The sequence below is a fragment of the Centroberyx gerrardi genome, chromosome 6 (assembly GCF_048128805.1).
Source record: "Centroberyx gerrardi isolate f3 chromosome 6, fCenGer3.hap1.cur.20231027, whole genome shotgun sequence".
Lineage (NCBI taxonomy): Eukaryota > Metazoa > Chordata > Actinopteri > Beryciformes > Berycidae > Centroberyx > Centroberyx gerrardi.
Window position 1 is genome coordinate 12,765,305 of NC_136002.1, and position 26,893 is coordinate 12,792,197.

General features: G+C 42.9%; 1 protein-coding gene across 1 annotated transcript in view; it reads right to left on the reverse strand.

The window, feature by feature from the left end:
* Positions 1-324: 324 nt before the first annotated feature.
* veph1 (ventricular zone expressed PH domain-containing 1) overlaps positions 325-26,893 on the reverse strand; it is an 83,013-nt gene continuing 56,444 nt past the window's right edge. Inside the window, exons 11-14 of the mRNA XM_071898501.2 lie at positions 20,540-20,657; positions 8,264-8,400; positions 1,021-1,074; positions 325-507 (exon numbers count right to left, since the gene is read on the reverse strand). Of these exons, the coding sequence (XP_071754602.2) occupies positions 325-507; positions 1,021-1,074; positions 8,264-8,400; positions 20,540-20,657 (492 nt within the window). The remainder of the gene's footprint in view (positions 508-1,020; positions 1,075-8,263; positions 8,401-20,539; positions 20,658-26,893) is intronic.

The window sequence follows — 26,893 nt, forward strand, 5'->3', positions numbered from 1 at the left end:
ATATCGAATTGTTAGTAGTGGTAGTATATGCTGCTGGCAGTGTGTGTGTATTTATGTGTGTGTTAATCCTTGTGCGTAGGTCAATTGAGAGTTAGCACAGCATCTTCAAAAGCTGTGATGTTCTCTTGTCTTTGCTGGTATTTGTTTATGAATGCTTGAAATAATCCCCTGTGGCAAAAAAGGACTCTGTGCATGTTTGTGTGTGTGTGCATGTGTTTGCATCTATACATGGCATGTGTTCTCAGCAGTCTGATAGGCTGTGTGTGCGTATGCGCCTGCCTGCACATGTATGTGTACAGGTTGGTATCTGCGCTGGGGTTCCTCTCACAGGTAGGTGGTAGCCTCTCTGTTCTCCCGCTCCCTGGCCTGAGCCACAGCCACGTTGATGCACTGCAGCCACTCCTCAGCGTGCTTCTCATCCTGGGCCTTCAGCACGTACGTCTTACTGTCCGTGAAGATCTCAAAGGCCCGCGGCAGGCCCCGCTCCCGGCGCTTCTTGGCTACCACCTGCGGAGAGCAAGAAGGAAGAAGGAGAAGAAGAAGAAGAAGAAGAAGAAGAAGAAAAGAAATTAGAAAGGAAGAGTAGGGCACCACTGATATATAGAGTAGGACACCAAACGAAATATGCAGCAGATAACGGCATGTTACTGTGGCTACAGATATACTCGCCATTTTTGAGATTCCATCATAAAGATCTGATGTTATGAGACCAAATGTCTAGATGTCCACCTCAAACTCATACTGTATATGCATTGTGACAGGATTATGTTCAGCCATGCATAGTGCTCATCAAATTATAATGCATGCAAAATCCAGACTTGCCGGGTAATGCATCCTGACAGGATTGGATGACATAAACTGCTTTAAAATGACGATGCTTTAAACAGGTGTAACTAACAATAGCCCATGACTGACAGTTTGTTTTCCATGTGCAGAAAATCTGTCAATAATGATCCTGGGACCAAGCCAAAGCATTGATAATGGCATGCAAAATACATGTGTGTCAATGGGTAAAATCACCTTGACACTCTGCACCTTGCTCAGCTCAATAGGAACGTCATCCAGTTCATCTTTCTGTGGAGAGGAGAGAGAGTGAAAAAATAAAACATTCATCCACAATAGAGAACAAATGAAGACTTCAGATGCAGAATCATGTAAGTCTGAGAATCATGTAAGTTTTTGAACAGCCAATGCATCATTCGGCTTGTGAATGTGGTACATTACCTGGAAGTGTACAACCTTTGCAGACTGACTTTATGAATTTACATTTAGAATCACGCCAACCTACAGTCTTTAGATGATGGCATTAGAAAACATTACTCATCTGAGAACATAAAGTAGACTTATATGGTTCTTTGTGTGAAGGATTCAATAATAAACAACAGAAATCCTTTAATTTAGTTAAAACCAGCCGCCTTTGACTGTTGCTTACAGAACAGCATAATGCATAACAAATGTTCAACATTACACAGCAATTAAAGAAAAGAAGCAAAGGCACCCAACTCTTCGGTCACACCTAACCCTCAACCTCCAAGTCAGCACTGAAACTCATGCTTTAGGATTTCATAAGCCATGACCAGTCTGGTCATAATTTGTCCTTATAAAGAAAAGTGATGGTCACTTTTCTTTATAAGGACAAATTATGTTTGGTATGAGTTTTCTCCACGGTTGATTTTTACAGCGCTAGAAGATGCTATGTAAGTGGTGCATATTCAAACCTTTTGGCAGAAGGGAAGCAAGTACACACGTAAACGTGCACACACACACACACACACACACACACACACACACACAACAACAACAACATGTGGGCCACATTTAAACCCTCCATCCCTTGAGGCAGACTGACACATTATCGTTGTAATGTGTCAACACATTTTAGTGTTGAATCGGTGCCAGGCTTTGGTGTTGCGGAGTGGACCAGTGGACTTACGGGTGTTGTAACTGAGCTGCTGCTAAATGTCAGACACCCAGGGACTAAAGAAAGATTTGATGGATTTGATACAGAACTGATACGGAATTAGACAGAAGATCAAGTTATGTATGTTCTTTATGTGTCTACAATAACTTTTTTTTTTGCATTTATGTTTTAGTGGTTTTGAGACATTGAGCCTGAAAGTTTCCACATCCCACAGAACAAAACTAATGTAGCCTTTTTAATCAGCATTTTTTACCCACTTCAATAAATGTTAGGAAATCTTACTTCAGCCACATTAAAAGACCTGTTTGTACAGAGCCATCATATGAATAACCAAAATGTTATATGCAACCTCGTAATGCCAAGGCCACAATATTGTAGCATTGTTTCCAGTATGTACTACCTCAGAACAGAACACTTGCAGTATGAACAATAAGAGAGTTTATTGTTCTGTTGCTTCTCTAAGGCAGGAAATGAAATCCTTCAGCCCTGCAGCACATTGCGTCTATGTTCTACCCCACAAGGTGGCTATATAATTTTGACTGTGTGTGTTTGTGTTTGTGGGGGCGTGTGTTTGTGTGTGTATTGCACTACAGCCATATCATTTTGCTCCATAGGGTCGTAACCGCATAACCAGTGCTAACTGGTAGATTCATGGCATTTGCCCACATCCTTTCTGTGGTGTGTGTGTGTGCGTGTGTGTGTGTGTGTGCGTGTGTGTGTGTGTGTGTGAGTGTGTTGAAAAGTGTTCAATCTGAGTAGACAGGTCCACAGCTTTACCCCCTAGCAGGCTCTGCTGAGGGTCTGATTGTTTGCCACAGTGGTTATGCTATACTGACATTCACAAGTTGAAGGAGAAGTCAGTGGACTCCTGTACTCGTACTTTTTGCCATTTGGTGGAAACATATTATCTTATCCAGAGAGTCTAATGAGCACATAGCCAATGTCCTGCCAAAACAATTTTAAATCTATTTATGTACACTGAATGTACAAAATATTCTTCTATTATGGAGCTGCAGACCCTTTTGCACAATCCACATCTGAATAGTCTCAAAGCTTAAAAATCCTTCTCTAACTCGTCTGCTTCTCTTTATCTACATCTCCTCTTTTGTGATTGGTATAGATTTAATTAGGGAAATCAATAAGGGATAATGGCTTTTACCTGGATTCACCTCATCAGTGTACTACATAAAAAGTTTTTTGTTCATTCAGTGTATTTATTCATTGACTGACTGCAACCGACAGCTGGCATTGTAGGAAATAATGGCCCTGGGGTGAAGCAAACCCATTGGCAAAATCAGTTTTTGCAAGTTCTGAAAAGTTGAACTACTCTTGTGAAAAATATACTCTTACATATCAATAGAACATTACATAATTAGGGGGGGCAAAACAAATGTTGTTGGTGCTTGTTCCCTGTAGTTATGGAGTAAGTACAAGGTGTGCGGGCTGTAAAATAAAGTAGTTTTTACAGAAAACAAGTGGTATATTAAAAGCAAAATGGACTCTCAGTGAAAAAACAGCCACATTTAGAATAAATATTGATTATATAGAGGTAAAGAAAATGTTAATGGCCAACATATATTTACTAATTCCATTACACTTTCACTGCTTCAGGCTACAGGTTACCCATAACTGCAGGAATAAAGGTGTGTTTTGAAGAAATGCGCAAAGAAACAATAACAGTAGTGTGCAAATAAATGTATTCAAATAAAATTATTCAGTTGTTCACTTCTGTAAAGTGGATATGAATATGACAGGAGTTCAGAAGTGGACTGCAGGTGAGAGGGTGTTCAAGCAGGGCTTTGGCTCATCTGCTTCTGTTTGGCAGGTCTGTTGGAGTGGCGTCTCTGCTGTTGCAGCCATGTTGTCAGCAGATTTCTTGTTCTTCCCCCGGAATATGCGGAATAGCCAAGAAAAGAAGCCACGCTTCTTCTTCTTTGGTTTTGTTGACAGACTGTCTTTGGCACTGGAACTCTGAGGTCCTGTAGGTTTGACCAGTTGGACAGGTGGAAGTGTCTTTTCCAGGGTCAGACCGGACAGATCCTTGGTGTCCTTTACAGTTTCAACCACAAGGCTTGGTGGAGCTTTGACCTCAACCTGGATGGCTGGAGCCTGGGACTCCTGAAGCAGGTTGGTTGATCCTTCCTTAAGCAGGTGAATCAGGGTGTATTCAGCAAGAGAGATGGAGAGAACCTCCTCTGAGGTGGAGATATTGTCAGGTCCAGCAGAGAGGACAGTGACTTTTGTTCCCTCACAACATTCAGGTTGATGCAGGACGGGGACAGAGCTTTCAGCAGCGGCCTCAATCTGTGCACAAGAGTCAACCGTTTCCCTCTTGATGATAAAAGGACATTGTTCTTCCTCCTTTTCCAAGTCCTGGAGGAACAGCATCAGTTTAGAATCAGCTTCGATGATTGGCTCCCACTCATCAAGATGATCTTGAGTAGGGGCATGGTGGGCAGCCATAAATGTAGAACTCAATGTTGAGGAAGCATAGATGTGCTTTTCACCAGGTTCCTCCTCCTCCAGGAGGACTGGGAGGAACTGCATCAGGTGAGAATCAGTGCTGCTGACAACAGGTTCCCATTTGTCAAGCGGGTCCAGAGTCGGCCCATGTGGGGAGCAGTCAACTACAAATCTAGAGAGATGTGATGAAGGGTAGAGGAGCTCCTCACCAAATCCCTCCTTCTCCAAGTCAAAGTGGGATTTGACCAGTGGCTCCCACTCATCCAGGCAGCCCAGAGTGGATCCACAGGGTGAGCAGCAGTCAGCTACAAATCCAGATGTGTCACATGGGGGAGCATAGAGGTATCTCTTTCCAACTGCCTCCAGGTGGTAGTCATCGTCAAAACCATTGGGTGAATGCTGAAGCAGCCTCAATCTCTCAATGATTTTGAAGTCATCAGTCATTTGAGCCTCAACAAGGCGGAGCAGGTTGGACTGAGCCTCAACATGCTGAGCTGGGTGGATGGATGCTCCAGCATTTCCTACAGCTGTGTCCTCAGTCATGAGAGGAGACTCTTTCTCTGTGGGAGGAAGGTCTCCTTTGTCCATATCCAAGAGAAGTTTGGATGCTGATGAAGCTGTGCTGGCTATTGGTTCCCATATATTGAGGCTCTCAAATCCACAAGCAGGTTTGGAGCCGAGACCAACAGCAGACTGAGGTGAAAGATCACAGTCGAGCTCAGCAGTCACTCCAGAGAAACTAGAGGCTTCAGCATAAAGGTATTGCTCCTTATTCAGGAGTTTCGCAAACATGCAGTTGATGTTTTCATGGCGATCGTCATTAAGGGCATTGAGTTGAGCGACCATTTGCATGGATGCTGAAAGAAATTCGATGGCAACATCTTAATGAAACAAATAACCATAAGGCCACCTGATGTACCTTCATTCAAGGTCAACATGCTTCATCATAGCTTCATCTTATGCCTTTCATCACAGTTTTGTTTCAACAACAAATCTAACTGTGAATTTACAATGTAAATCAAACAGGAAAAACTGGACACAAATGCAAATCCTTCAACACAAACAGCTAGTCTATCCTGACTGTCTGTTGTTTGTCTGTTCAGCAAAATCCTCTGTACTAATCTTTCTCTGTTAAATAATACAATTAAAAATACATGCGGCTTACCAAGATGGAAATCACTCTCCATGGTTTCCTTTCTAAAAGGTAGATACAGTTTCTCCAAATAAATGCGTGAGTGAATGTGTGAGTTTTCTCTCTCAATGTGCAGGTGAACACCGATCAGAGATGAAACTGTGAGTCTGAGTCTGTTCAGGTCAATCGCTCCTTTATGACACTGACATTCTAAATTCTCTGAACTCTGCTGCATTCTGTCCAGCTGCATTATGATTCATCAGATGAAGCTCAGGCCCCAGAAACTTTGATGACAGAGATGTCCCACTTCGTACATGGTTTATAAACTACACGATTAAAAAACACATAATATTGGAATTTGTATTAAGATAGCGTATTTTTTATGCAGAAAACATCTATTTAATCGCTAATTCCTATTGCACTTTCACTGTTTTAAGCCACAAGTTAGCTCACTCTAATCTTACTACTATCATATCTGAGGAGATACTTCAGGAAAATAAAAATAAAAGTTATTCATCTTCAATTCAGATTTTCAGGTGTAGAATTTATTTTTTCCAGATCAACCTGTGCATCAACCCATGTAGTTAATAGAAACATGGGTAGCACTTTACAATGGCCTTTTTCCAGTGCATGAACCTTTAAGCACCGATAACATTTGTTTAGTCCCCTCTAATTACGTTATTGTACCCTGCAATGAGTTTTTAAAGTATGCAGAAATACTTACACCATAACTACCTTGTAAATCTCTCATAATTACAAAATTGTTACCCCTTAATTCCCGGAGTTCTTGTTTTGTTAGCCTGTAACTACAGCATTGTTATTTTATTAGTACCCCATAATTACAAACTAGTTACACGCTGTAAGCGGGCTGTAAAATAAAGCGTTACCATCATATTCAAGATTCCTTGTACCTGGGGAATGGGTTCATGCAGGTTATTGTAAATGGGATATGGTATTTACATCCAACTTACCAAGTCACTAACAGAATACTTGAATACTCTGAATAATATCAGAATATTAATGTGAATGTAGATACACTGATTACCTCTCTCTCATTCTTATATTCCCTCTCTCTCTCACTCCCTCCCTCTCCCTCTCTTCTTCCTACACACAGCAGGACTTGCCAAATCGAAGTCCTGGCCTGGGGGTAGTTTGGCACCACTCTTTGTCTGGTCCCAATTAGGGGGAACATTTTCAGGGGAGGACAATGGGGTTCAGCAATCATCTACAATATAGGGGAAATGTGGTATTCTTCTCCTCAGCACTGGGCTTTAGAAGGCAGAGATAAGTCTACAGAAACATGTTGGCATCTCTTGATCACCTGGTATATGGTGGTAATAAAGGCATGGATTTGGGGAATGTTTCAAACCTCTCAGTGTTTCAAAGTTGCTCGATCATTCAGTATGGGGGGAAATAACACGTTGTTTGGTTCATAATCTCGGCTCCCTGTTGGGAACAGGTCTTTCACAACATGTCAACCACCTCCAGAACATGCTGGCAAGGGTAGACTGAGCTCGGAGAACAAGACACAAAGCCGTTCCAATTTGTGGCTGCTGTGAGGGAGGAATCCATTACCATCTGGATAGGAACACAAAGGCTATTGTTTGGAGGAAAGAGAGACCTCAACTCTACTTCTGCTTTTCAACCATCTAAGAATATTCCCCTATTTCCAGATATTCCTCTGCGGCGGTGGAATTCAACACCGGAGAAAGTCTAGAGGTTTCTCAGGAGATCTCTCACTCTTTTCCTGTCGTGCTTCTCTCTAGCTTTTGGGAGCTGATTGTATAAACATGGCATTGTCTAAAGGCCCAGAAGGCTCTCATCTCCTCTTGGCTGTGAAAATACAATTATAATAATGAGATTGTTTCATTGTTTCAAAGTAGGGACAACAGCCAGAAAATAGCGCACAGGCACGGACACACGCACACAGGCATGCACACACACACACACACACACACACACACACACACACACACACACACACACACACACACACACACACACAGGTGTAACAAAACTTCCTAACAAATCTGATTTCCTCATGAACCGAGGTGAGTGAAATTGTATTTCTTTAGTCTGCTGGATCAAATGAAATTTGGCCTTGTTTTTTATCAAGCTTTTTGAGACTGTAATTACTGTATGTCTAGTGACCTCAGACTGTGTTTGACCTCAAAGTAAGTCACTAAACGGAGGGAAGGTGGAGGGAAAATAGTGCTGTTACAACCCAGAGGGGAATATCCTCACCTTCACTCACATGAGGATATTCAGTCTCTCTCTCTCACACACACACATACTGTACAGGACAATACCTCCCTCTCTGTGTTTGCTACTTGTGCGTATTGGTTTCTGCTTTGAGTTATAAAGGGGGAGAGTGACTCATGTTGTTGCGGCATCATGCTTTTGGCCTTGGGAGCCCCCCCAAGACTCCATAGTGGGGCCAAAATCTGTTATAGCCGGATTCACTGGACGCTCCTGGGGGACACTAGAGCTTATCACGAGATGGGATTTCCACTGTTTCATACAGAGTTTCATCATCATCCAAATGACACGGAAAAGGAAAAACAAATTCGAATTTTGTGAGTGAGAGGCCACGGGCAGTGTGTGTGCGTGCGTGTGTGTGTATGATTGTGTGAATGTCGAGTGCATCTGTAACACTGTCAGTGTTTGTGCGTACGTACGTGCATGCACATGAATAAGTTCACGAGGATGTGTGTAACCATGCGTGTGTGTTTTAATTCGTTACGTACTGATTTGCCTTTCCGGAAGAGGAGCTGGTTTCCTGCCAGGGTGAAGTAGCGGGTTTTCCAGCGCTTGATGAACTTCCAGCGCACCTGCTTCTCCTTCAGCTTCCCCTCGATCAGAGGCTGCCCCTCCTGGTTCACAACTAGAGGGACACATGGAGAAATGACAAAGAAAGAAGTGATGAAGAAAAGAAATCCCCTTGGCCCACCACTGGGGTGTTAAAAGTTACAAATAGATTAAAGTTTAAGTAAGTTGATGTTAATGGGTTGTTTAGATTAAAACAACAAAGGACTTTTGTATCTGTATCTGTGTCATACCTCTAACTGTATTATCTCGGACAGGCATCCTGACATACACACACACACACACACACACACACACACACACACACACACACATAAAAATCACAGATAGAGGAGAACTCCCACACAGAATCTGGACTGGTCTGATTAGTAACACCCACTCACATTCTCTCTGTGGACTGAGTTGGACTAAACTCCTTTGCGTTTGTGTGTGTGTGTGTGTGTGTGTGTGTGTGTGTGTGTGTGTGTGTGTGAAACCCCAGGCAAAACTCAGTGGTGTCCTGGCTGGGTCAGGTTTGGTGCCAGTAAACCAGGAAGTCAGATGGTGCCTCCACCAGACCACCACAAACACCAAACAAAGTTGCTCTTTGTCTCCATGACGATGAGTAAAGCAGACAGAGATTACTACGCTCTGATCGCTTTGAGATATACTAGTGAGTGTGTCTGAATGGGTGGGCAAGATGATTCACTGGAGTCTGTGCCAAGGAAAAACATTTTAAGGTCATCAAATCCCCTTTCATCTGGATTTAGATCAGAACGGGACAAAACAGAACGAAATAGAACAGACCAGAGAACAGAAGAGCTTAGAGCAGAACAGAAATAGAACAAAACAGAACAGAAAAGAACATGATAGTGAAATACAGACAGTGAGAAGTTTTTTGTGCTGAACATCACTCAGTTCCAGACTATCACAGGTATGCCGGACTGTAATAGAAACCTCAACCCCTCACTGCTGAAATCTGCTTTCAGAGAGAACTGTGGCATTTTCAGGAGAAGAAATTCATATTGTAAGGATGTGTCTATGATTGGAGGTACGTATGAGTGGCGGAGCTGTTTCTCTCTCAGTTGGAGAGTGGTTCAACCAGTCAAGTGTGATAATATTAGTGTTTATGTGTGTGTTTACCTCTAAATTTTACTGATGAGTCACAGGGATTCTCAATCAAACATCTGAGTAAAATTAGCACTCTCTGTGGGACTGTGAATGTGTGTATGCATCCGCAAATGATTACTCAATCAGTGATTTAACATGATTTCTGCCCGCGTGTATGTGTGTGTGTTGTGGTGTTTCCACAGCACACAGAACTTTGCATCTGTGGTCCACATCAACATCCTGCCTGCCTGTTTAGATAGGCGATGAGCATTGCTTACACACTCGGACACATTCCTAACACTCTGTGAGGCGCTTGCTTGTCCGCAGACAAGCCAGAGATTCATCTAACAAATATGTAAGTTTTTAGGCACGGAAATAAACTTGTCTGATGCATGAATCTTCGTTCACTTCGCTTTGATGTAGACACCTGGAAAAGGATCCCTGGGTTTGTTATCATCCCCCAGGCATGTAGTTCACAGCGCCGCATCCAAGCTACGCTGACGTCAAACAATGAGTCAAGGACACGAAACTCACACACACACACGTACTGAGGATGCCCATGTAAGTAAAAGAAAAGCCAGACACCAGTTCACTAGTGTCTAAAATCCCTCAGGTCCACAGACTGATCCTTTGGGGCTGCACCAGAGCCACAGACTGACAGAGATGTGTTCACTCCACAATCCTGTTTCATGGCTGTTAGCAACATATTATTATATTATATATATATATATTATCATATTATATCTACACAAGCTGATTTGTGGGGCTGCAATGGCGTCCATAGCCCAACCTGGACAAACTCTCTCCGCCACTGGCTCTTAAGCTACATTTGGAGCTGTGGGGGAGTGACAGGATTTCACAACTGTGACAAGAGTCAAAAATCCAACCCAAATCATTATCAGAAACAGCTGCTAGTTTCACCCTCAGGTCCAAATGTGAAAAGATCTGTGCTTTTTGGTTATATTTGTCCTTTGATTATTTAATTATTTATGAATGTATACATGTATGTATTTAGTTTGTCCGTTAAGTAATTTTGGTTGGAATGACGTGCTAGGAGAATGGCGAGGTGTATCCTGATATATGGGTCAAAGCAACAGTTGACAGTAAGCTACTAAAATGTGGTTGTAAACAACAAGTAACCTGCCCACCCTCACTCTCGTTAAATCTGAACAAGTTTCCCCTCTGAGTGACAGGATTTCATAACTGTAAAAAAAAAAAAAGCCAAGTCATTACCGGGAAAAAATATTTCTCCCAACATGTCTAGCTTTGCAAAAACGTGTTTCAGAGCAGAGGAAAGCAGCCAAGTCTTTAATCAAACAGGGAGAGCAGACAGTTTTACTGGGGCTTGGTTTGCCTGTAAAGAGCATGGGTTGTTATTCCACTGACTATACAGTGTCCGATGGCAGGACACTCGCCGGGCAATAGTTACAACACACATACATACACACATGCACACACAATTGTGCACACACACGCACACACATACACAAAAGTATTGAATCAGTACCAAAAAATGAAAAGTGTGAACAATCCATGAGGTGGCTTCTTAGCATTTCACTGTAAATCTGATGCCTCCCTGCTCTCGTTTTGATTGAAACTTTATATCACCCCAGTGGGATGGATGACTAAACCCAACACACTGACCCTTACCACCTACAACCACTGACATCCTTTAAAATTAGAGCTTCGGAACTGGTCCACACCTTGTCCATGGTGTCAGGACCCATTAAATAACATGTAATTTTCCTCTCCGGGATGTTTTTTGTCCGTGACCCTGCACAGATTATCTCATAACCCACATGCTGCCATGAGAGACACTGCCTTAAATCATCCTTGCAAACATTTCAAACTTGCGCAGCTCAATCTGCGGTATTGACATTCAGTAAAACGTGGCACAGTGTGATGAATGTCTGTCTATAGCCATTGATTATCCAGAATTTGCTGCATGGGCACTTCCTGGAGGTGAGAAATACTGTCTAGCATGTCCTCACTGATTGATGATGGAATGATGGAGAGTCTTGTTTGGGGTATTCCATCTTTTTGCATAACCTGGGACTGTCTTCCAGACGTGTGTGTGTGTGGTGTGTAAGTGTAAGCACACGTGTATAGGCATGAGTCACTGAGGTTATATATGCATACTCTAAAGTGTGTGTATATTTGTGTGTGCCAGCAGTCCAGCCGAGGGAATAATAATTTTCTGAAAAATTCTGTTCTCTGGTGGTTACACGCACACACGCGCGCACACACACACAAACACACACAGACACACACACAACATTCCAGCTACCCCTGTAGTGAGCATGGTGATGATTATGGGATAGCAAGTTGCAGCCGTCCAAGTAAAAATCTCAACTATGTCAGAAAAGGAGTGAAGGAGAGAGATAGAGAAATAGAAAGAGACAGCACACATGTAGAACATGCATACCACACGCTGGCATGTACTTACTGTACATACACATGTAGACACTTACACATACACACACACACACAAACACACACACACACACACGCACACACCTCCACTCATTACTGCTCACTTCAAACACATTCCAGTAGTTAAACACAACAGTACATCATAAAGCATCATACAGTCGCAATAACCACCGGCTCCACTTTGGCCTTCGGTCTGGAAAACATTCCTGGGAACCCCCCCCCCACACACACACACACACACACAAACACACACACACACACACACACACACACACACACATCATTAGGACAGAAGACCAGCCCACCGTAGTACTTACACAGCTATTCACTCAAGGCAAGTCAGTAATTTTTTTTTTTTTATAATAAAGCAATATAAAATAAAACCTTGGCTAATGACAACTTCTAATGCAAAACAGCATGTATACATGGTAGATATGGTAAATGCTATGTACTTACACGCTGTGGAAACAACACATTGGCTCACCTTAACGTGAAAAGTTATCCAAATTGCACTGGTTGTTAAGTCAAATCATTACATTTGTTTCAGTGAGGGGAGGTGAGATAAGGTAAGTTTTGTTTTCAGTGAAGGTATGGTACCTATTGTAATTTAATTTGACCTAATATACTTAATGTAGCTGGATAACTTTCAGTTGGACAAATGAGTAGTTTTCCAATGGACAGTTTTTTGTTTTTGACTATGTACTGTGGGCTTGTTTCACAGATATTTCACATTTTCCTATACCCCATATGAATTCATGAACCATTAATTTCCAATACTGGCTGGCGTGTATACAGGTAAGGTCACTGTTTGTTTTGAAGAGTGTGTGTGCTATTTGCAAAGTAAAAATGAGTCCCTATTTTGGACTGTAAAACAATCTGCCTTTGTGCCATAAAGCAATTCAGCAGATTTCCCACTAAATCCGACTTGGTGGCACACAATGTAAAATGAGGAGTAGAGGCCAGTAGAGGCTGCCAGTGGTCTCGGCGATGGCCTTGTTTGTTTACAGTAATGATACTAATGTCTCAGAATGAATGTGCTAATGATTTATTGGTGTTACTGCACTGCCTTTCAAGTCCAAATACCGATATAACATACAGCAATAAGATCGAGATACCATTTTTTTGTGTTTTATGTCAATTTAAAAAAACATAAATGTCCTTGTTTGTAATTATTGATAATTAGTCAAAATAAAGGCCTGAAAGCTAAAAGCAGTTAAGGCCAAAGGTTAAATATATATTAACTCATACTGTCAGTGTTGTCAAATCTCATCTTAAGCCTGCTCCTAGACAACAAGGCTTTTCGGGGGAGTTCAGGTCAGCCCTACATGTATGAATGGTATGCATGAAAAGGTTACAAAGCCTCTGTTTCCGAAGTTATATAGTTGACTGTTGACAGCTGACATACTAATCATGAGTTGCAAACAGTGCTGGTTCAGGCCACTGAGTCCATGTCAGCACCTGAGGTGTGATTGACACGAAAATGTCAAGTGTCAAGGGTCAAAGGTCACTGAGGCGTCACCTATTTGACAAAGTAGGCTGTCTGAACAGAGGATGGACACACAGTACACACAGCAAACACACACACACACACACACACACACACACAAACACGCAAACGGCCAAATAAAATCTGTTTTTCAAAGCTAAACATGGAGGGGAAAACAGTTGTTCCCTTTAACATACATGCAAAGACACTGACACACGTTACCAATATGCGCACGCACACACACACGCACACACACACACACACACAGACACACAGACACAGAACAAGACACAGTGGAGGTCAACATTTAGGTCTTTGACTGTGTTGTAAACGTTTCTCACTTGCGTAATTTCTTGCCTGTCACTGGTTTTCCTCAGGTGGAAAGTAAGTAGTGGTTAAACACCAGATTCAGACTGCACACACACACACACACACACACTTAAAACACGATATAAAGACATTTAAGTATATGAAAGTATTGTCTCTACCACTGCAGAAACTGAACAGAATTTTGGTAACTGTTGTCCTGTGTTTTGGACTGGCCTGTAATCTGTAAGCCTTTAGCAATGCAACCCTTACCATGTGACAGGGGTCATCAGGGATCTGTATCGGGGGTCTGGACCTCTGCTCTGACAAAAGACATGCCAATACACACAAACACACACAGAACTGCATGGGGACTACTGTTAAAGCACTGACTGCCAAGTGCTGTTGGATAACTCCAAGTCCTGCTTTTTCAGTCCAGGCTTTTTTAAGGCTGAAAACATATCACACATACAGGCATACACGCATTTATGGACGCACACACACACACACACACACACACACACACACACACACACACACACACACAAGCACTATCAGTGTTATTTTAACAAGCCTTTGATGCTCAACTTGGCTGCTAGATGTCTCTAAATGTGTTCATTTCCTGTTTCAATAAAATCCCTCCTCATTGGCTGAGGTTCCCTGCTGCTGTGAATGATTGATTGTGTGTGTGTGTGTGTGTGTGTGTGCGTGTGTGTGTGTGTGTGTGGCAGCTGCAGTCCAAACAGTGACGTGATCACCATTAGTTTTAACAGGTCTAATGATAGTTTTTCAGCTTAGCAGTTTGAGTCTGACCCCGACACAGATGGATTATCCAGGCTTACGTTGCAGTGACACTGCTCTGTGTTTAAAGCTGCCTTCTTAACCTATAGGTTGTGGGTCTATTGTTTGTGGGTAAAAGAATGATAATGTTTTTTAATGAGCCCAGGTCTCAGGGCTTATTTGGGCTGAAAAACTGGTTTAAAGGTTTAATTCTAAATTGAAAAAAAAAAGAAATAAATCCAACCACCAAAAATATGGAATTAGTGGACTGTATGCAACAGCTTATGAATTTAAGTGAAAGTCATCATGAAGCTGTAAGAGCTTTTTTGGGGGGGTAAAATGTTGTGATAAGGTAGACCTGTATTCTCATCAAATAACAGGATGGAGGAGAATAAAGGTGAACAAATTTCAATAAATACATTCACCGCCTACCAAGATGTTACTTTTCAAGAGGTTGCATGTGCCTACTGACTGGTTAAAGTCTACTGGGGCTTGTACCACACATGTAGATACATGAGAATGACATTCAGAACAGTGGGGCCATCCAAGGCCATCCAGACATAAATGCTTTTATATAAACACACACATGTACACACTTACACACAGCCAAACACACACACAGTCCCAGAGGGAGAAAGTACCATGTCATATTTCTCTTCTAAATCCCTCTTTAACTGGGAGAGATTGGCCTGAATTTAAAAGGTAATCATCCATCTCTTGCAGTCATTCAGCTGGCTCACTGATTACACTGGTATGTACTGGACGGGAGGGGGTGGGGGGGTTGGGTGGGAGGAGGGTGGGGCTGGAAGAGCTGCTTTCATTTGGCATGTGTATTTCTGTGAATATGTGTGTTTGTGCATTTGAAGAAGTGGGTGATGACAAGACAATGACATGGTAGAGAGAGAAAATGAAAAGCTGTGGGGAAGCCCCGCTTAATGACAGCTACCATCTGAATGAACACCATATGAATATTAGGCTGAAATAATAGGCATAAAGCTGCATTTTAACTAAGCCTTGATGATTAATTCCAGTTGAATGTCTGAAGGCTATTCATTCGAATGGAGGCCCATGCTTTTCTGAATCCCACAATGATCTTATTTCTTGAATCGCGGTTACCAAAGGACCATTTCCAAATGGATTGGATTTGTGCAGGGCTATTTCAAATGCTCAGTGTACTTAACACAGTAGGGAGTTATTCAGTACCCTAGAAATCCAGACCTCCATCAAACAGGAAAGGCTAACAAGACAAGCTTTGAGTTAAAGGATGATTCTGGTTATTTTCAACTTAAAATAACTGCCTTATTTTCCTGTTTTTTGCCATCATGCAGATTCTGATCAAAACTTCATCACTTCACTGTAGAGCAACATTGTAATTAGTTAGTTAATTCAATTTAGAGTTAATTTTAATATCAACATTCAAACTTTAATAAAGTGTTTTCCATTTTCTCCTATCAGTTGGGGACTTGTATGACCTGTGTGCAGCTCTTCAGCTAAGTTCAAATGGAGAAGGAGAAGACTCAGTCAGACAGGGGATGCAGGATCCTCCTGAATTCAACTTTTCCATGACTCTTCATCACATGTGTGATTCATTCATTTCCACTGGCATGCACACAATGTACTTGTCACACCAGAAAAAATGAGTTGATTTGAAGCAATTTCTGTTAATAATGAGTTTGTTCTGTTAATAAAGTCTTTTGAATTAGAGAGCTTTGAATAAAGATTTAGAGATGAAATAGCAATAGTAGATAGTAGATCAGTCAGCAATAGTGCTGACTGATCTTTTGATTAGTACAATGTTCAATGTTTAAAGTTACACTAAAACTGGACCCATTTTCTCCTATCAGCAGAGGACTCCCAGTTCTGCAAATGAGCTTAAATGGAGAAGATGATTTTCCAGCAACAGCAGGTCGAGTCCTCAATTGTCATGCTCATGATTCTGATGATGAGGACTATGACTCAGATGAAATGGTCTGAGCCGTCCTGGCAAATGCACAGCAGCTGATTGTTACACAGCAACCCTGTGGAGGATATAATTGTCTACACCAGCACCGACCTCACTCATGCTATTGTCCAGGTCCAAGAACATTGGATTCAGCATCATGGACCAATCTGCTCCAACCCAGATCCAGAGTCCTGACAGCTTCTCCAGTGGCGTAACAGCTGGCACTCGTCTTTGCCAACAGAGAGCACATCTAATAACCTGGTGGTCAATTGGGATGCATCAGTGGCACCTCTACTGACTTGTGGACCAGCAGACACTGTTACCAACCACAACACCAGTTGCTAGTCTGCTCTGAACCCTGATCATGGAACCAATGCAATGTTGAATAACCATATCCTTGGTAATATGGTAGCCACACTGGCCAGCAGCATGCCCATTGACTTGTGGACCAATAGCAGCATCCGCTGTGTTCCATAGTACTAACAGTTGGCACTAACAATATCAACTTCCTCCCCAACCAGAGCAACATTAGCTGGCCAGTTAACACTATGAACCCTGGCCGCATCTCAATCCCCAACTAGAGCAATAACAACTGGTTTAACCTGGGCTTTAACTGTGGCAATAATGGAGTGATAACCAACCTTCCTACAACCACTACAGCAACACAGCACTAACTCCAGCCTTCCCTGCCTCTGCCTGCACCATGGACAGCCTCCAACTGCTCAGCTGCACCCCCAGTGCCATCCACAGAGCTCAGCTATATCATGAATCCAGCTCCAGCTTGTACCAAATGCAAGTCACCAATCAAAGCTGAGTCCTGTAGGGGCAGAAGTCATCTAGACACCGCTGGGAACCATTGTGGGGTCTGAGGAGGAGCCAGTAGCACTGATTCTTCTTCAAAACTTATTTGAAATCCCATATTTTGTTGTCAGGGCTCCTTCAGCTATATTTCTGCCCAGAAATCATCCAGAAAGAGGCCCCTGGATGAGACCATGAGTGTCTGAGAAATCTTGGAGATCAAGCCCACAATGAAGAGGAGGAAAATGGAACCAGCGACCTGTCTCAGCGACACTGAGTGAAGAGCTCATCGCAAAGAATCATTATCATTAGGAATGTTTTGGAGAAAAAAACATTAACAGCACCCCAAAGACCAAACTACCATTTTTTCTCCAATTAACAAAATAAACTGACAAAAATGTCAGAAATTGTCAGTAACTTATGTAAGGCAGGGGAAGACATCTGTTTACCTTTAGCTCTACTTCCATGGATTTGTATTGGCAAGAAATACACAGACCCCCACACACACCAGTGATTACAGCAACCTTGAGAGGCTCCTGGAGGTATGTTAACATGGTGTCTGGCACGGTTTTCTGTCTGGATGTGACTTGACCAGACATTCTACGTAGTATATGATTTAATAAAGGAGCATTTGTTTTAAAGAGACAATGTTTATGTTGACATCAGAACACTTCATGGGTGCGAGATTCACCACCTTGTAACCTACCCACTTCTGCAAGGGGCCATATTCCCTAAAGTGGGGCCCTAACAAGGCTTTAAGTGCATGGGAAGAGAAAATATTTACAGTGCCTTTTATCTTGTCCGTTTGACGCTATCCCATATGGTTAGCAAGCTAACGTTAACTGTATATTACAAAGTCCTTTGAGTACAACTTTTCTTGTACTCAAAGCTCAAACGGGTGGGTTGTTATTTAGCAGAAAGATACTAATAACCCTGACCTGACCTGATACTAATAACCCTGACCCTGCTTGATCCTAATGGGGTTGCTCCAACAAAACAAGTCTCCTCATAACTGGCAGTAGCTTACAACTCAGTTGTAAACTACTTTGTAAAAGTAGCGAAGGGGAGCGATGAGCAGCCCTTATTTAATAGCTGCCCGTCTCATTTCACTATCGTTAAAACTTTATGTAAAAGTATCAGGTTAGGTCATTATTTCACCTCGTCCCCAGCCACCTGTGAGGTGCACACTGAAAGATTAGGCCAGAGTGCTCACCACACACCAGAAACACTGAGATTAAACAATAAAATAAATGATGAATAAATAAATTAAATTAGCGCATGCAACATACTCTCTCTCTCTCACACACACACACACACACACACACACACACACACACACACTCATTATTGATACTGAATGGTCATATCTTGCAATCCATTTTTTCATTATTCATATTTGGTGATACTTTTTTATTTTTCAATATTTTTCCTCCAAGGCACAAACAGAAACACATTCAGACACACACACTAAACTTTAACAGCGTCCTATCTTCCTGTTTCCTTCCACTGGTAAACAACTTCCTGCCTAGGGCTATGGCCTTCTGGGAAATACCTGGTGGCGGATCCTAAAAACAGCATGTTCCTGCAGAGGATGGAGATTTACACCTCCTCATTAGCGTTACACTTCACTTTCTTGATGCCTCTTTCTCTCTCTCTTGCTCCCCAGCCTTCCTCTCCCTCTCTCTCTCCCTGCCCTGCCTCTATATTTCCTCACCTCCACCTTCTCTCCCACCTCTTTATTTCCGTCTCTCTCCCTCCATCTCTCTCCATCAGAACAGAACATTTGCCATAAACTACCCTCTTCTAACTCCTCTTATATAACTACTAACTACTTCCATGTGCGACAGACATGAGAGAGACGCGCAGAGATTTAAAACCTGTTTCCCGAAGCCTCTGTCACACTTGCTCTCCTGTACGCTCTCCTAAGGCCAAACTGTCACCCGTAGATTTACAGGCTCTTTAAATTTACTGTCCCATCACTCCCGTCCATACTCTCCTGCTTTCTGTGGTCCTCGGAGAGCTGAACCAAGTGAGCAGAGACAGGAACCAGAGGGGAGAGAGAATAGATTGAGAGGTGGATTCAAACCCATGCGGTCGTGGTATGCAGGAAAGTCTCAACAGTGAGTAATCATTCTTCTCCGCACTGTCCTGCTTTTTTTATTCATCGGATAATAGTTTAACTCACTCTACCCAGGCTCAGCTAGAGGTGACTCAGTTGTTTTTGAGAGTTAAAAAATTCAATTCATGTGGGACAGTCCTTATCCATGCATTGTTTCACCAATCACACCTTACGAGGGTGTGACCACTGTGTGTGAAACAAGCTGGAACGATCACCATCAACTTTTTCATGTACTTCATATGCTTTTTTTCTCTATACCCTGGTCATGTTTTCTACCGGTAGGTATAGTGGTAGAAAAAAGTGAAGACAGATAGGAAACAGAGAAGAGAGAGACTTAAAATAGTATAGCCGGGATTCAAACCAATGCATTGAAAGCATATGGACAGTCTCACAGGCACGTGATTAGTCCACTCAACAGGAATACACACACACACACACACACACACACACACAGCGTAAAAAAGTATTCTAAATGGCTTTTTGACCATGCCTCCAAGTCTGACTTCATCAGAACAAAGTCCTCATCGAAGGGGGTCCCCGTTCCAAAGTAAACTAATCAGAAATGAGTCATGATGGTAGTGACTGACTGATTACTGTGACCCTACATAACGATTCTGAAAAGCGACGGGCAGCTATTAAATAAGGGCTGCTCATCGTTCCCTTTCCCTCGCCTGTTCTGGGAAATGAGTATTTTTTCCCTGAAGGCATTCAGAGTGAAAACATCCCCTGGAGCTCTGTGATGGTTTCCCATCAGACCCTGGGGAGCAGGTGAGATGATTAACATTAGAAGAAAAAAAACATCTTTTGAAATCACACTTTAATCGTTTCATTGCTCTGATTGTACCAGACAATACCGGGAATGAGACCTGGAGAGAAATCCACATTGGAATGTTCCCTCTAAAATCACAGGTTTTATTGCTCTTATCTTAATATGAATACAAGTGTCCACTTGCTGTTTTCAAAGGTGGCTTATTCCTTCTGTCCTGTCTTCCTTCCTTCATTCATTGATTCATTTGTTTGATCATTCATTCATTTATTCATTACCATGGTAAATTCAATGAAAAAACTGAAAAAAATCTTACAACTACCTGAGAATTGCCCAGATCACATTTCATAATTCCTACAGTGAGCTGAACTAACTTGTGTATGCATGTATACTCAACCTTGCTTAATCGTGGTTACACGTGATTGTGCTCTTGTGTGTAATCTCCTGTGTGTGTGTGTGAATGTGTGTGTGTGTGTACCTGTGGCCTTCTCGGGGTTGTTACACATGAAGCAGAGCCAGCCCCCCTCTTCCTCACTGTAGCCAAACAGGTCAAAGAAACGCACCTCTTCCAGATGGATCTGTAAACTGTCCAAGTCCTGGAGAAAGACAGTGACAGAAAGAGAGAAAGAAGGAGAGAGAGAGATTAAACTTCAACTTCTATAAACTTTCTACTACACAAAACAATTTGAAGTTGTAGAAGAGATAGAAGTCATGTCAGCCTGCAGAAAACTGTTGGAACTGAAATGTACGCGCAGACGCATGCACATACGCGCGCACACAAACACACACATGCACACACACATACATTGGTGCACACTTTCTCCATAGGTGTCCTCAGAATGGGGTAATCTATAACTGGAATGTCAAGCTTATAAGTACCTCCATCTTAGCGTGGAGGGTCACTTTTATATGTGTGTCTGTGTGTGTGTGTGTGTCGGAACAGAGAGCAGTGGAAACCCAGACCCCCATTACAGATCCCCGAAGACCCCCGTCACATTGAAAGGGTTATACTTCACATACTACACACACACACACACACACACAAACACACACACGCACGTCCACTCCCAGAGCCACTTGAGATCCCAGATATAATTACTCCATTCTAAGGATATTTATCTTAAGCTGGTTTGGACAGAACCTTTATAAAAACAAGGAAATGTATGAAGATGATAGATTACCATCATCAGTCTTCATGAGAAAGAACCTGTCCTCTTCTGTGTGTGTGTGTGTGTGTGTGTGTGTGTCTACCCATACAGCATTTCTGTCTGCGTTTGCATCTGTGTGTGTGTCTCCATGTTGTGTGTCAGTCTGTGATTTACCCAATCTCACTGTAATTCATCCGTTATCTAAAAATCCCCACCATCTACCTAGCAGACTGCTGTCCTTTATTATAACTGTGAACCCTGCTTAAGTGCTTTGACGTTTTCTGATGACCCATTTCAGAACGGGAACAATATTTCTTACCGGAGCCTAGTTAAGCTCCCATGCACACACAGCCCAGAGGGAATTGGATTTGAAAGAGCGTAGGAAAAACTAGGTAGCTCTACTGGCTGAGCTACTAGTGTGCTTGCCCTCTTGAACTCTGCCCTTTGAGTCCTTGATGTTAATGGGAAGGGATTATATGATCGTACTGGGTTTTCTACTCATTTGGACCACTGAAACTTGGGTTAAAATCCACACTTTAATACACATAGCTGGTGCACAGGCTATGAGCGAGCAGACATTTGATTGTCCTTGTTATGGTGAAAGTGGAAGTACATTTAAATCTCCGCTCCATACATCTGCTCAGTCTGTGTTCCTGCAACTTAAATAATTGAGATGAAGGAGCTTGGCCTGAGGATACAGACAAACCAGTACCATGTGTGGCTGAGAGAGAGGAGGGGGGGGGGGATCAGTGGGTTTACATGAACATTAATAATCTGAGTACTGAAGTATTCTGTTCTTAAATACCAGATCGCAAGAATGAGGAAACCTGAATATGACCGCTGGGATATGCAGATCGAGACAGCGTGAGAGGGAGAGAGAGGTAGAGAAAGAGATGGGAGAGGGAGTGAGAGAGAGATGGGGAAAAGAGAGGGAGAGAGAGATGGGGAGAGGATGAAAGAGAGAGATAGAGAAAGAGGTAGATAGAGAGAGGGAGCGATATGGAGAGCAAAGAAGAGAACAAAGAGAGACAGATACAAAGACCGAGTTGGCCCAGAGGGAAGAGAGAGTCACAAGTGTCTAAAAACTCTATGGAGAACTTTTCTATTAGTGTGTTAGACATTTTGAATGCAGGAATGAGAAATAAATATGGCCACATAATGGTGATTTTGGAGAAAATATTTAAGAGTTTGATCTAGGATATTCCCTTAAGGTAAGAACTAAGAATGCTACATAGATGATGGCTTCTAAACGTCAAATTGTGCCCTGCCAGTTGAGGCTGACTAACAAAAATGATTCCTGACAGTTGCTCATTGAATATTTTTGGACTTCGATCTTCATTCCAATGGGTTTTTGGCTTCGGAGACAGTAAAAAGAGCCTTTCTCTGGAGTAGACAATCCAATTCATGCCTAAATAAAGGCCAAGCCAATTAAAATAACTTTAACATTGTTTACCGATTACAGATCAAAGTTGCTCTGAATCATCTATTCTCCAGCAGAGGAACGAGCGAAGGGGAGAGAGACGGAGATGGAGAGGGAGAAAGAGATTGAAAGACAGCGGCTGTGAGTCAGTGGTTGAGCAACGCTGTGCGAGAGAACAAATCAGAGAAGAGAGGGCCAAAATCTGCTGAAAAACACAATGATAAATGGAGGAGAAGGAAAGAAGAAGGAGGAAGAGAGCACATTTGAACATGCCTCCCGAGCCGAATCCCCAAACCCACCAAACCTCAAACTGCAGTCTATCTGTGCCAGGCTTACCACACTGCAATACACAGCTGACAGACCATAACACACTGACAACAGGCAGGGTAAATGATTGACTTGAATGAGCTTCAGGGGAAAAGATGCTGTGTTTAGAATGATAAACATGGAGCTGGGCAAGAGGCTGACGTAGACCCAAACAACCACACATATTTGGCTCATCAAGACCAGGAAGTTGGATTCAATAAAAGAGATGAATCAGAGACACAATGGCTAGATTATGTGGGTCTGAATATAATCTATCTATCCCTATATAACCTCATTTTCCCTCTCTTTCCCCCTTTCTTTCTTTACCTCTCTCCCTCCTCCGGCCATTACTGTTGGTAGAACATAATTGTAATGTGATCAAGATGCAGGACTGTAACAGTACAGTTATCTCCTCATGCTGACTATAACTGCTCACAGGCTGCAACAGTAACGTCTACCCAAGTTGACTTTATGGAATGGATGGAAAGTTGGATTAACTCTTAATATCCTGCAAAATCTGTCCATTTTAACTGCAGCAAAACATGGCTGTCACTGCTCATTGGAGTCCTTAATCCTGTAAAGTTCACTCCGTTTTGATTATTAAGGAGAGTGACAACTGCATTCTACAACCGCATTCACTACCTGAAAAATTCAGGTATTGACTATGAAATTTAAGCGCATGCGGATGCGGTTTGTCTGCATAATATGAACCAGAACCACACTGGACAAGTGTTTGTTAAGTTACGAAAGGCGCTGCACTCCTACGCTATGTAACTTTCCCTCCATCCCTCCTTGTTCATTTGACAAAATGGCGGATGGCAGAGGATTATTGTGGTATGTGGTACGTATTTTTCTTAAAACAAGTGAAAAATTCTCCCATTGGGGTGAGATAATTACACTTGCTTCCAATGCAGTTTCACTTGACAATATCTTGATTCTAGGAAAGGAAAGTTTGAAGTTACTTTGCATTGGAAACAAGTGAAATTGTCTCACCTCACTGAGAGAATAGTTTTTTTGTTTTTTTTCCACGTTTTAAGATTCAATATCTGGTTGACTAACTTTTTGGGCATTTCTGATGTCCATCTGGTTGATGAGGTTATATGAGGTAAGTTCATTTGGATTGTTTGGTTGCACACAACAATGTGAACAATGTGAGTGTTGGAGACAGCAGCATGGACGAGAGGAGAGGAGAGGAGGAGAGGAGAGGAGAGGAGAGGAGAGGGGAGGGGAGGGAAGAGAGGAGAGGAGAGGAGAGGAGAGGAGGAGAGGAGAGGGGAGGAGAGGAGAGGAGAGGAGAGAAGAGGGGAGGGGAGGGAAGAGAGGAGAGGAGAGGAGAGGAGGAGAGGAGAGGGGAGGAGAGGAGAGGAGAGGAGAGGGGAGGGGAGGGGAGGGGAGGGGAGGGGAGGAGAAAGCACTGGAAAGTGGTGAGATGATGAGAAGATGAGAAGATAGGAGAGAAAGGGGTGAAAGTGTAAAACTGTCATCTTAATGGAAGCTATTGGCGATCTGAATGATCTTAAACAGAGGGAGAGGAGGAGAGAGTAGGAGAGTGGGGGGTGGAGGCAAGGAGAGGAGGAGAGAGGGGAGTGGGAGCCAGGAGAAAGGTAAGTGGATGAGAAGTGGGAGTGGAGGAAAGGGGAGTGGAAGTGGGAGGAGGAGGAGGGGGAGTGGAGGAGAGTGGGATGAAGGGGATAAGCAGGGAAGGCGCAGGAGGGGATGGAGGTGGAAAAGTAAACATTACTACATCGCCGCGATAAAGTGAAAGGTCAAAACCTCCGGTGAGAAGTGAAAATAACTGAAGACTCTCTCTCCGTCCCTCCCTTCACTCTTTTCTTCCTCGCTTTCTCCCTTCCACCACCCGCATAAGTTCCCTCTCCCTCTCCCTTTCTCTCTCTCTCTCTCTCTCTCTCGACTTCTCATCTGTAAGTCTCTCGTCTTCTTTTCCCCTCTGGCGTTTTCTAAGAGTGATGCTCTCTCCCAGAGTTGGCTGGATTCCATTCAAAACAGGGCAAGCTGGAAATAGAGAGTATCCACACAGTGCCCTCATGGCTCGCTCCATTTACAACCACCCCCAGCAGCCATGGCCGAGCACACACACACACACACACACACACACACACACAAAGGCATGTGTGGCTCTTGCAACACTGCAGTGGAAAAGCAGTATCATTGTTTGAAACGGTCGTATGGAGCTGTTATTTAAGAGGGCAGATGCTCTGGGCATGAGTTTGGAGGTAATTCAGGCTGCGTGACAACACATTCCCTGTGAGAAAGGCAGGGGTCCCGACATATAAGGCATCTCAAATATTCTCATATGTCAACTGTTTACCCCCTCGGATCCTTTCAGGCCTTCTGCTCCGTCTGCTTTTGCTTTTCTCGCCTGCCCTCTTCCCATGCTATGACTTTATTCTGTCTCTTGCTAAGAAAAAAAAACGCTAACTCAAACTTCAGCTCCCTCTTGGTTGTATCAACAAATGCTCTCACACTGGCTACGTGAAAAAAAAAAAAAAAAAAGGTAAAACAATCACTGCAATGTATCTCTCCCCTCCCAGGCTTCCACCTCGCTCAGCCTTCTCGTCCTCCGTATCTCACGCCATGCCTTCCCTCTTTTCCTCTTTCTCCTCCTCCTCCTCCTTTCTTCAAAACTTCCTTCTACCTCTTCCTTCACAATCGTCCCAGCACTCTCTATCTCCACATTTCACACTTCCCTCCATCTGCTCCCTCTCCTCCTCCAGTTCTGATTAGGTGTTTCCCCCTCATCGCTCTCTACTTCTACTTCTTCATCCTGTCTTCCTCCTTGTTCAATGTTGTCTCCATATCTCACACTTTCCTGTCTCTCCTCCCTCTCCTCCTCCTATTGAATTTCTCCTAACAACACAAACATGATTATTAGTCTTTCCTCTCCCCTGATTAGATTTTAGCCCCCCTCCTCCTCTCTCTCCCTCTCTTCCACTCCATTCCTCTGTCTCTTTATTCTGTCTCTTTCCCCTCCGTCTTCCTCCTTACTCAGAATGTAAAAACATCATTAGCGTCATTTCCTCTGCTCTCCTTATACTTCACAACACCATCTTTTCTCTCTGTCTTTTCTTCTCGCTATCTCCACTCTCCATCCCATAACCCTCTTCCCTCCTTTCTCCCCCTTCCTTTCCTCTCCTCTTATGTTACTCCTTTCTTTTTGTTTCCTCTCTCACTCCAACTGTCTCTCTTTTTATTCTGTTTATTCTGTTAACTGTTCTTTTTGTCATCCCTTTCCTTCTTACACCTGCCAGTACAAGCACGATTAGCATCGTTTCCCCTCCTCTTCTTAGCTTTTAACTCCCCGTACTTCTCTCTCATGTTTCACTCTCACTCCATCAATCTGTCATTTTATTCTGTCCCTTCCTTTCTCTTCACATCTCACACCATCCATGTCTTCCTTTGCACCTCCTCGTCTCCTCATAACATCCCTCTCACCTCTCCTTTCTTCTCCTCTTGACTCTTAACCCTGTCCCTCTATCTTTCTTTCACTCTTCATCTCTATCTTCACTTTCACTCCGTGTCTGGTTTTCATCCAATCTCATCCATCTTTTCCCTTTCCTCCTTCCCTCTGTCTCCCTCCTTCTTACTGTCTTTCTTCTATCAGTAAAAAACATGATAAACATGATGATTTCCACACACAGGGATCATTAAAATGTCTTCTTAATCTTAATGTTGTCTTATCTAAATCGTTTAACCCCTGACTCTCTTCCTCTCTGTTCTATTCTACTATAATTTCACTCCATTACTCTTTCTTTTTATTATATCTTTCTTAACCTTCTCAACCTCCTCCATATGTCCCATCCACCCTTCTCTTCCTTCTCTCCCTCTCATCCTCTTAGCCCTTGCCTCCCTCCATCTCCCTTCTTGTCTCTTGCACCGGCTTTCTGTTTTCTGCTCAGCGTGCCGTAAAACCAGTTCAACAAAGTTGTCGGAGGCTGTA